Genomic DNA, 11,679 nt, shown 5'->3' with positions numbered 1-11,679 from the left:
ACATCACAAATTGAGGAACAACCATAACGTATCCCTTCGGGTGGAACGACGGCCCATTGTAAAATGCAACGTTATTAAACCTCAAAAGTTGGCGGTTTTCTCTAGCCTCCCTGTAAGGGTCGATCACAACATCTTTGGTAGTCATCGCGTCCAGTGATAATCTCATATCTATCAATCGACGATTGTTACCGGGCTTTGTAATATTGTTGAACTCGTATCTCTTGGCTTTAGGCTCCTCGGGGTCGTCAATGTGTTTGATCTTCAAGAAGGGCCAGTCCCTGAACAATCACTAACCAAATTTAGTGATTAGCAACTCCGATCCGCAACAGCTTTCTAGCTATTGCGAAAATTCAGTTGCGAATTTCAGTTGCAAAAAATTCGCAACTGTTTCTCTTGTTGCGATTCGCAATAGAATTCAATTTTACGCGTGTGACTCGTGTGTGTGCTGCCCACACTTTCAAGCTGACCCGGTTTCAGCCTATTCAGATCCTAGTTAGTAATTCGGGATTCGGCAAACGTACGGAACGGCAAACGTACGAGTATTATACGGTTTTGTAAAATCCAGATTCGGTCAAAATTCGGTCAACGGGACGTGATTCGTCAGTAATTCGGAACGGCATACGTACGTGTATAATTCGATTTATAAATGTGAGTTCGGATCTGAAAATTCGGTATCTATATATAACAAATAATTTGTATTTATAAGGTCATAGACCAATTTTTATGCATATGTGTGAGTTATTTAAAGAAAAAATAAACTTAATATGATGATATTAATAATATATACAACATTAGTTATCCAAGAGGACGTCGTATGGTGGTTTAGATGCTTGGTTAGTGAGTTTGAGATCTCTCTCACCTTCACCTTCAAATCTCTTCAGTCGTTTTTGTTTCGTAAAAATTACAACACGTCTAATATTCGGTCGTGTATGCTCGGAAGGCAGTAAAGCCCAAAAAGTTGAGTCTTTGAAAAGTAAAAGCTAAAGAATTTATGGCGAATTAAGCGGACGTATCATTCGGAATACGTAAAATTCGTGAACGGTTCGCGAATAATCCGGGAATGCCATATAATACGCGACTTGGGTTCGGAGTTGCAAACGTACGCGAATAAGACGGTAAAATTCGTGATACGGAAAAATTCGCGAATGATTCGCGAATCATTCGCAAACTTACTAACTAGGATTCAGATACTCGTAGTCAGGTTCAAAACTGACTCGCTCTTTATCATTATCGAGAACACCTTTTTTCTCTCATCTTCTATTATTTACCTTTCATTCTGTTCTTCCTTCCTCTCTCGTTCTCGTCTCTAAATCTCTGCTTCTCTCTCGTTCTCTTCCCCCTTACTACTATCAGAAACATCGTTATCATCAACTTCATAAATCCCTAAATCCTTTTCCCTATTTTCTTTCAAAACCCTAGAAATCTCTTTCTGTTTGAAGATCCACCAAACCCAAAACCTAATGGTCGTCGTTCAAAAAGAAGAAGATAGAAAACATCTTGGAACTAGGGGTCAATACAAAGGGGTTTGTTTGTTTATTTGATATATGTTGATTGTGTAAATGAAATTTCAATAAATAGGTCAAGATAAGATTAGGGTTTTGAAGTTCTAATTGAATTTGATTTGTTAAAGGCAGAGATGGGGTTCTAGGTCTGCTGTAAAGAGCTGGATATCACTCTGCTTGGTACAGGGTATTTTTCCTTTTCTTCGTATTCCATCTTTAATTACAAGACTTATCTTCGTTTAATGTATTGAATGTTTAATTGGTATTTTTCTTCAATTAGTGGTGATTGTTGTTTTTGGTTGATTAAGGAGTATTTTCAGTTTTTGAGTAATTAGGATTATTGTGTTTGTTTAGAACTTGCAGGCTAAATGATTGCAGGGAATGAGCTATGTAAGATTACAAACAAGCAGCAAACTGATTGATCCTTCACTACAAACAACATTGACATTTGAGGGGTTAGACCAAATTTGGATTAGTTTCTAAAAGTAATTAGATTCTCGTAGTTAGTAGTTTCTAGAACTGAATTATGTTTTCGATTATGACATTAAAATTTTGGTAAGAAATTCTTGGTTTTGTATTCATTTGCTTATTCAACTCATTTTTTCTTTTGTTTCGGAAAGTTGTGGTCGAATAGGATAGTAACGTAGATTCTATGCTTTGTCTTGATTGGAACAAGAAACTTAAGCAAGCTTCAAAATATTTGGGTTAGATAATATCTTTGGCTAAAACATTATTAACATGTGCTCTTGATCAAGCATCACTGGTTTTCCCTCTTTGGTCCATTTTAAGGAGTAAGTGTAGCTGTTTAGGATATATATGTACCTGGAATTTATGTTAGTCCTATTTCTAGCTGTACAAAACACGATCTCCTGTTATATATTAATATATGTAATCTGTTGTTTTCTCTATTTTATATAGGTAATCGCTATTACAGTCGAAGATGATATTGTAAAATTTTCTGATTACAAAGCTTCGTCAACGGCATCCAGTGGAGGGGCGAAAATTTCACCTGAACCTTCTCCACCAAAAAAGAGGCGGAGCCCGTGAGCTCGCCTGAGCTAACAATTTCAGTGGCTGCTGAACCTCCTCAATCAGAAGGTCACAGTTTTGCTATCTCTCTTGCAAAAAAACTGGCTGAAGACTGAAGAGAACAACGTTAGTCTTTCTTTTCAATTGTTACAACAAAACTCTTATTACTCAATATCAAACAAACTCATTATGGGTTTCTCGTGTCCTGAGCATTTGGCATATTTCCTTGCTTTCTTATGCAACCACTTTTGTTGGAATATTGACGCTTTCTATTTATTTGAATGTACTTCACAATAGGTGCCTATTCAAGTGTTAAAGGCACAGGTCTTGATGGCAGTATTGTGAAGGATGATATTGATGACTACTTGGGTATAGTTTTTTCAATGTTGTTTCCTGTGTATTGGTCATTTTCTTGGTAGGGTTCCTTTTGAGTATCAATGAATACATTTCACCTAATGATGTAGCTAGCAAGGCATCAGCCCCCAAGGATAAAGCCACAACACAGGCATCTAATTTGGATCACACCGAACTTCCACACACTCAAATAACAAAAGTAAAGTTTTTCTTTTGTATGCCTAAACGTTAAGTGGGACAGAGTTGTAGCTGATATATCTACTTTTGCAGATCACAGCTTCACATCTGCTACAATCAAAACAAACTATTCCTCATTATTATTTGACTGTTGATTCTTGTGTCGACAAACTAATAGAGTGAGTATCAGTTGTGAAAAACAAAGTTTTATGTTTCTTCTGTTCTTGTGATGTGGGTCCTCCTTAGGTATGGTTATTTTTCTGAAAGATTGAGAAGCCAACTTAATTCCGTCCAAGAAGATTCTGGTGGGAAACAGATCTCAGTTAATGATCTTGTAGTGAAGGTAACCTCTTTCACTGTACCTTTAAGGTAACTGGATAAAATATGTTTACTAAAAGGACACTTTATTCACTTATAATTGCAATTGCAGGCTGCTGCTTTGGCTCTTCGCAAAGTTCCTCAATGTAACAGTTCCTGTACAAATGATTATATCTGCCAGTAAGTGGATATGCCAGTTTTACCATAATGTATACTGGCGTCTGCTTGTGTCTGTTTTTGATGTCAAACCATCGCTGGTTATGCTTAGAAGGATTAAACATATGCTACTTAGAAGGATCAAACCCCGATACTTAAATTTATATTTGATGTATATAATTTCTACAGGTACAAAACCATCGTCTGATGGATCTGGGAGGAGAATAAGAGAAGTTGCATGTCCTACTTGCACCGTCCATTTGCGGGTATGACTACCTCTGCTTCTTTGTTTTTTTATTTATTTCATTTTCAATTACTGGTTTACTAGAAATTGATTACATTGCTTCATTGATGCTTCACTAGTTTTAAGATGAAAACTATCCACAGAGCTCACTAAATCAAAAGAAAACTTATTTGTGACGTTTGTGTTCTTCCTAAATCTTCTGCACCTGCATGGGATTCACTTCTTATTTTAATGTGAACGTCATTCCTGATGAAATGTTTGTTGTTTGTCCAGTGCTCGACGATGAATGAAGAAGAAATTTTCGAGTTTCAAGACAAACTCTTCCTTTTCCCCCTTGGGTGGATTCATGTAAGTAAGAAAAATCACCTTTCAAGTAGTCATCCTGTTTTTTATTCAAGGACTTGTTGTTCTCTAATCCTTGCCTCACTTTAGGCGCATAATGTGTCTATAAATACTTCAATTTGACATCCATCATATGATATCATGAACATCTTTAATCCTTGATATGTATTGTCCTAGTCACAAAAGTATACAGTCACTTCACTCATTAACTTCCTGGTTGTTTTTCAGGCACATCCTTCACAGACTTGCTTTATATCTTCAGTTGATCTTCATACACATTATTCATACCAGGTAATGATAGACTATTTTGGAATTGCTATTATTTGCCTGTAGACCTCAATATACTGCCCATACCTACTTCACTATTTATAGTTCATTTGAAATTTTACATGGATTTTACGTGGCTTTCTTATTAAATCATGTTACCCGAAGCAATTGCACTTGTCATGGCCCCCACAGATACTTCCAGGTAGAATTCGTCTCTCCCTTTGTACCTGAATTATTACAATTATAGTGACTTTGCATGGTCTGGCTGAACAAAAATAATAGTTGGTTACACCCATTACCCACTCTGCCCTCTATCCAACAAATTTTCTACTCTTGTGGAATAGTAGAATTGAAGTAAATTTAAAAATAAAAGGGAGTTAAAAAACTGGACCATAAAAAATGATTATTACTATGTAGTCCATTCTTCATTGTATCGGTCGAACGAACCAACAACTGTCTTGTCGTATTTAAACATTCAAAGATACAGACTATCACCTACTCGATTATTGCTTGTCATATTGAATACTAATAGTAAAATGGTCCATTGTTTGTTGCAGATTTTGAGCAGCTTCATTGGGCGTGCGACATCTAACACACTGCTCTTGCTGGTTCCTCCAGTTGAAATGCCTCACAACCCATGGTGACAATTTAAACTTCAAGCACCGGGCATACCTCATGCGGCAGAGAATGTTCACCTGGTTAGCCGGTTCCAGCAGACGAATGTGAGAGTTCTTATTTCTTTAGATCATTTTGTAAGAACCTTAGTGTGATACTGAATGTTTATAAATATATCCACGTGATATGATTTTTGTGATGTGCTTCATACTTTTTGGTGTATATGGACTGCATCATGGTATATCATTGTGAATTAACTCTAAGAGTACGTTTTTGATACTTTTGTTCGATTAATTTGATTTCGAAATGAATATGAAATTTAAATTTGTTGCAGGGACTCTAATGTTGACCTGGTTTTGACCGGTCAAAATCACTATCTTTTTGATGTTGCGAAAATTTCGCAACTGCGACGAACTGTTCTCCAGTTTTGCAGCCGTTGGAAACTGTTGCGACCATCTAGTTTCGCAACAGTTTAAACTATTGCGAAACTTTGACGTTGCAAAAGTTACTAAATGATACGACTGGAAATTTGCAACGGCAGTGTAGTCGTTGCGAAAAATTGCAACATCGACTTTCGTAATAGAACTGAACTTTTGCGACCCTACTTTGCAACTGCCAGGCACCGTTTCTAATCACTAATTGGTGTAGTGAATGTTGGGAAGTGCTCATAAGCCCACACCTATACCAATGTGGAATGATACATATAAGAATCAGTAAATTTTGTTTCTAATTTCATGATAAGGGTACATTTGAACAATGTACATAAGAACATAAGTTTAAAAACAAAATTACCTGGAGTAGAGTGAAATTCCCAACAAATTGGTTTGTAACAGCCTTAGAGGCCCTTCTCATCTTCATCATCAAATGTGCCATTACCACGGTGCCCCAAGAATAGCTAATGACCTCTTCCAACGGATCCAAGTACTGAAGATGGTTTGCACTGACCTATTTCCACTAGTGTCAGGGAATACCTTTGTGCCCAAGATGAATAACATGTACGCAACGGATGTATAACGAATTTGTGTCGGGTCCCATCCATCCTTAAAACTTTTTTCCTTTGTTTTTTCAAAGGTCTTCTTAAGCAGCGTCAGCTTGATGGTCTTTGTCATACTATTCTTAGATACATAGAAGCTTTCCAAAGAAGTTTTGTAGTCCCAACCCAACAACTTGTTAGTCAAAGTGTGCAACTTCAACCATTCTAGGTCCGGGAAGTTATCTCCTTCTGCAACTGATTTACCGGTAACACTCAAGCCTAGAATGTTCTGAGCATCATCAGGGATCAAGGTCATCTCACCAAACGGGAAGTGCATGGTATCAGTTTCATCATGATACCTTTCAACGAAGAAATTGACTGTCACAGAATCAGGCTTCACATAATTTTCAACCAAAGCATATAGACCAGAATCCCTTACTATTGTTTGGACCTCTTCACATTCCTTAGACAAATCCCAATGAGCCGCGGCTTGGTTTCGGCAAACACGCACATCCTTCTTATGATCCTACAATCAGGAGACAATACAACTAAGAGATTTTACATAAATACACAACAATACATATGCACAAGATAAAAAAATTCTTACATAGGTTTGATAGATAGTACGAGGCCACGTGTCCTTGTAGCCAAATAGTATTTTCGGATCGAGAGCTTCACCCCAAATTCTACCACGAGGAAGACAGGTATCATGACATCAGTATGTGGAAGGTGCGAACCTTTAACTTTAACTTTGCCTATGCCCTTGCCTTGAGTCGGTTGTTGACTTGGCCCACCATCTTCCTCTAAAACTTGGCTTTGGGTTTCTAATTGACTTGCATGAACCTCATTATCTTCCTCCTCACTTTTCTCTTCATCTTGCTCATCGTGCACAACTGTTCCAATAGGTTCACAGATTACGAGTTTTCTACAGTCACGACTACTATCCCAAACTTCACCTCTTGTATCCGCCCCTAAACGCTTGTTGCGACCTTGATCTTTCCCTCGAGGAGGCAGAGAGTGAGGAGTACTAAGACCATCCTTCCATCTCTTCTTAATGCTAGCATCTTTAGTTTTTCCTTTGTTAGCTTCCTTGGATTTAGCCCTATAACAAAAGACACACGAAATGGATACAATACAGCTCACTTTCATTCCTAAGACCGGCATAGATTCAAGAAAAATAAACCATGCTGGGACCAAACACGGCATAGTAATGTAGAAAATAGTCATGCCGGTACATCAATCCGGCAGTGAACATTAACTATCGACAATGCCGGTAATTCCTAGAATGTTCCTGGATACCAAAAGAACACTACCGACATACATGTAAAAATTCAACTCCATGCCGTAACCAGGTACTGGCACAGAATGCAACCTAAAATCAATGCCGGTACAGGTAACAAATTCCTAGGTTGTTCCTGTATATTTAAAGTGCACTACCGGCATACTCGAGTAAGTGTTTCATACTCAAATAAACCAATGCCGTAACGCACTACCGGCATAGTATGCAACCTAATTTCAGTGTCGGTACATAACATTCAGTTTCAGGTGATTTTAGCATCAGTACCGGCATTGGTTTCATACCAAATTCAACGTCGTAATAGTCTACCGGCACTGCCTTCATTCTAGATTGAATGTCGTAATCCAATACCGGCACTGTATTCATACTAAATTCAATGCCGGTACTCACTCAAACTCAATTGTTTGAGTTAGGGTTCACGATTCTAACCTAAACCCACTGCCTTAAATCGATTAAAACACTTATAAACTAGTTCAGAAGCACTTACCTTCTCATAGAAGCCATGTTTACGAGAGGTTGATTGTCCGAGTTCTCTTGTTCTTCTTCCTCTTGCTCTTGAGCAATCAAAGCAAGTTTTTTTTCTAATTTTTGTTGAGCAATCGATTTAGACTTCGATTGGGCATTTGGTTTCTTTAGTGGAGGCATGGTTATGATTCGGGTAGGTTAATCGACGAAGAAATTTTTGAATCGACGATCGGATAAAGAAGATGAAGAATTTTTTTCGAAACCCTAACCTAGCTCTGTGCCGGAAGAAATTGAAGGAAATGGGGATATATGATTTGGTTTTTGATTTTAAATTTTAGGAGAAAGGGTATAATAGTCTTTTCATAATTTTTTAAAATTAATCAAAGGGTATTTTAATATTTTCATACCCAAAAATCATTCCTTAGCAGACACTATGGGTTGGGGGAAGTAATTTATATCCCTCAATTAATTTCAATATCCTCCAATCACGGATTCAATAATTAACCGTCCGGCGCATGCACCTGGCGGTTTGATAACCACAAGTAATTCACGGTCCCCACCTGACTGTATTATATTAAAATGTTGTCGTCGGAACTTATATATATTACTAATAATAACGCAATCATGGTTTGTAGTTGCCAGATTTTAGTTGCATGACATTCACGATTTGCGGCGTTACGTATATCGGTTGATTTAACGTAAAAATTCATTTGATTTTTTGGGGTAAATCGTTCGATAAAACTGCATGTAATACCACTTTCTCCGTGTCCGCCCGAAGATGAAATATGGAATAAGCATTCTGATGATGTCGTGTATCACGAGAAAAAACATTACCCGCGTGATGACTCGGGGGATGAAGGGCAAAGAGCGAACGAGTGACAGAGAATAGAGAGAAGAAGAGCCACACAAGAGGAGAAGTTAACGAAAAAAACAAGCATGCATGGGCTCGTGCATTAAGACGTGAATCACGTTGGGCTGTAAAAACTTCGACAATCAAATCAAACCCTTGATTTAATCTAAGGTACATTCCATCTGAGGTTGGTTATGCGGTATCCTCTTTATTTTCGACAATTTGGATCCAGACGAATTGGAAAGGTGTAATGCAAATGGCATCATGATGGATAGCGACAATGCCCCATAGGCCACATTTCCATAACATCATCTCAATCATAGTAACAACGACAGGTTAGTGAAAGACAAACCGTTAACATATACTATAGGCTGGCTGCCCCATGCCCCATTATCAATGTCGACTCCATACTACTCTCTTAGAAATGCGCAATTGGACAGATCTTGCTACAAGCCTACAATCATATACAATGGTATATCTTTAAAAAAAAAAAGATGTATGATAACTAATGCTGTCGCCGCAGTGAGCCAACAGTCATAAAATTCGAAGGTGGTGCTTGATACCGATAGCGTGTTCCAATATTTCAAGAAAAGTGAAATGTTGCGGATTGCACAATCTTTACATACAGTCTCACTTAACAATTGGCCCAAGGCATGAGAACATATCAGTCACATAGCACCAGCGACGACTAGGAAAAACCGAAGAACATTATTGGTATTACCATGGGGTAGCAGGGACGTGCGTCTCTTACTAAATATCAACATGGGGGGCGGCTATTAGTTTTGTTCATACTGTCTCACTCCCACAGCTAATGGTATTTACTCCTACTCGGTCTAGAATTAGGATGATAAGATCTACCCATGGTAAAAGCATTTGCAGCGAAGGCCTTGGCGATATTAACATCAGATTTATCACTTATGATTTCCAACCATAACTTCCCAACAGATTATGAAGTTCTTTATTAGTTTCCGGGGGAATGGTTACGAACCTTGATCAAAGTTATGTGGGAAGAACACTCTAATCGAATAATATTCTTCACAGACGTGCTCATTTTTAATGTTTGAAGTTTTGTATGCAGTTGACTAATATGAGCAAAACGCTAATTCAAGGACCACGAGATGTATCAGCTCCAGCCACATAGTCTATGAGAAAATCAGAGATTATCGACCGTATCCATATAATTAGAGGTAAATCTTCTGTTTATCCTAACAATTCCATTATTTTATAGTGCGACCTTTTCCCATGAAAAACGAAAACAAGTACTGGTTTATAAACAAAAAAAAAAAAAAAAAAAAAAAAAAATCAAGATTTGCGAGAGTTAATTCCATTGTTTTATTGGTTGACATTATATTGCTCGTCCATTACTTTTTCTGACGTTCAAGACAAACATAAACCACGTAAAGGTGGCCTGCTCATGAAGCCATTAATATCGTATCGTATCATATTGAAATCTCGTGAACGATTAAAAGAAGAACGTGGAGGGGAAGAAGGGAAAGACAGCCATCCCAATCTACATAGTATATTATTGGTGGCAAAAGTCTCTGTTCTTTCAAATTTATATTTTTGGATTTTATACCATTATTATTATACCATATTTGGTATATTCTTAGCATAAGTATTGCTGCACACATTACACGAGAACTACTCGCTTGTGGAAACGAATGTGTGTAGTGTATCTGTAATATCATTACAAGAAGAAGCAAAAAGTCGACCAAAAAGATGAAAATCGTAGAGGGATAGAGGCGTAGGAGCCATGGAATGTATTTGCAACTTTGCACCGTACAAGTATTTTCCCTTGTGTTTCACAAGCTTAGGTTGTTGCTCATGTTTGTAGTTGGGTGGTGGGCTCGAACTACTAAATAAAGGTCAACCACTGTTTCTATATGAATATGAGTGCACTGTTTCATATGTTAACGAGTTGAGCATTCCTTATTATCATACTTTATTTTTAGAACTCCATCAGAAAACCAACTTACTTTCTGATTCTTATTCAATTCTTTTGATTATTGCTTACAAACTGTATAAGGAAGTTCAGGAAGGTTAGATTTTGCTAGAATGTAATTTCTATGTACTATTTTTTTTTCTCCATACTTTCAAAACTAATTACCTTTCTCCACTACTTTTTACCTTTGTGTTATATAGGCTTTTCTTATTTTGTATCTTAGATACTTGTTTGTTTTATGAAATTCCTTCACTACCCTACGGTGCGGACAAATCCACGGATTTACAAAACCAACCGTAACCAAACCGCTGAACCTTGCGGATTTGAGAATTCACCCGTGACCGGTCCATAGACTCTTGTGGATTGGTTTTCACCCGCAATTTCGCGGACGGTTGTAGATGAAATCCGTGGTTCCGGATTGTATGCACACCCCTAATGCCACTACATAATTTATTTTATTTTATTATTTTGTAACAGAAGACATGATAGTACTAGAATCAACTTAAAATTTCAAAGACGAGATTTTATAAAGAAAAAATTTATCAAGTGGTCTTACGGTTGGTATTTTCCTTCCCATTGCGTAGGTAGGGGTTTGAATCCTGCGATTATCAAAAATAACTCCTTAAGTTAAGGATGTAGTCCAAAATTATGGTTCCAAACCAACAAAAGAAAGGAAGATTAGGATTAAAGAAACATTACTACATACTAAGGTAAGGCAGTGGTAAATTCAAATACTAGAAAAACACACACATATATATATATATATATATATATATAATTCTCTAATAACATTGAAGTTTTTTGTTATTCATTCTATTCTCATTAAGGCATCTTCCGATGTAGGCAGTATGCATGTCGTACCAATAAATTGGAAACAATGGACACCCCGAATCGTAATAAACCGATTAAGATAGGTTTTAATCCGTAATAACATGAGTGATACGAAGGGAGCACATGGGAATCTTATTAACAATCGAGAACATTTTCGACTTACAAACCGAACCAAGACAATACATAAACAACAATGATTTCAACATCACGTTATTTTCTAGGAGATTTCGTTTTCATAGGCAGTTGAGAAAGATAGACTTTAACCGAAATAGACTGTAAAACATATACTGATTGCAAATTTTTTTTAACAAATGCTG

At 37.2% G+C, this 11,679-nt stretch overlaps 1 protein-coding gene and 1 long non-coding RNA gene across 24 annotated transcripts; both read left to right on the top strand.

Annotated features, from left to right (window-relative positions):
* The first annotated feature begins 1,255 nt into the window (after nucleotides 1-1,255).
* Nucleotides 1,256-5,416, top strand: LOC113355835. 23 transcript variants are annotated; one of them, XR_003362624.1, is made up of 10 exons: nucleotides 1,256-1,689; nucleotides 2,421-2,657; nucleotides 2,829-2,900; nucleotides 2,996-3,084; nucleotides 3,156-3,405; nucleotides 3,493-3,560; nucleotides 3,726-3,802; nucleotides 4,054-4,128; nucleotides 4,351-4,413; nucleotides 4,947-5,241. XR_003362624.1 is itself a non-coding variant. In XM_026598792.1 (10 exons), exons 6-10 carry the CDS (start codon nucleotides 3,545-3,547, stop codon nucleotides 5,031-5,033), a joined length of 318 nt encoding a protein of 105 aa, XP_026454577.1. In that variant the 5' UTR covers nucleotides 1,256-1,689; nucleotides 2,421-2,657; nucleotides 2,829-2,900; nucleotides 2,996-3,084; nucleotides 3,309-3,405; nucleotides 3,493-3,544; the 3' UTR covers nucleotides 5,034-5,241. The 23 variants fall into 23 exon arrangements, 10 of the variants coding, with proteins under 10 accessions (XP_026454577.1, XP_026454579.1, XP_026454573.1 ...); XM_026598792.1 differs by having other exon boundaries at nucleotides 3,309-3,405; XR_003362627.1 differs by adding an exon at nucleotides 1,857-1,957 and having other exon boundaries at nucleotides 1,256-1,523; nucleotides 1,635-1,689; nucleotides 2,421-3,405.
* Nucleotides 5,417-8,966: 3,550 nt separating this feature from the next.
* LOC113361134 lies at nucleotides 8,967-10,492 on the top strand. The gene is made up of 2 exons (XR_003364960.1): nucleotides 8,967-9,776; nucleotides 9,972-10,492. It is a non-coding gene; the product is annotated as an uncharacterized LOC113361134 (long non-coding RNA).
* The last annotated feature ends 1,187 nt before the right edge of the window (nucleotides 10,493-11,679 follow it).

This window comes from Papaver somniferum, chromosome 3 (genome assembly GCF_003573695.1).
Source record: "Papaver somniferum cultivar HN1 chromosome 3, ASM357369v1, whole genome shotgun sequence".
Lineage (NCBI taxonomy): Eukaryota > Viridiplantae > Streptophyta > Magnoliopsida > Ranunculales > Papaveraceae > Papaver > Papaver somniferum.
Note: the sequence above shows the minus strand (reverse complement) of the source record. Positions and strands in the feature narration are given on the sequence as shown.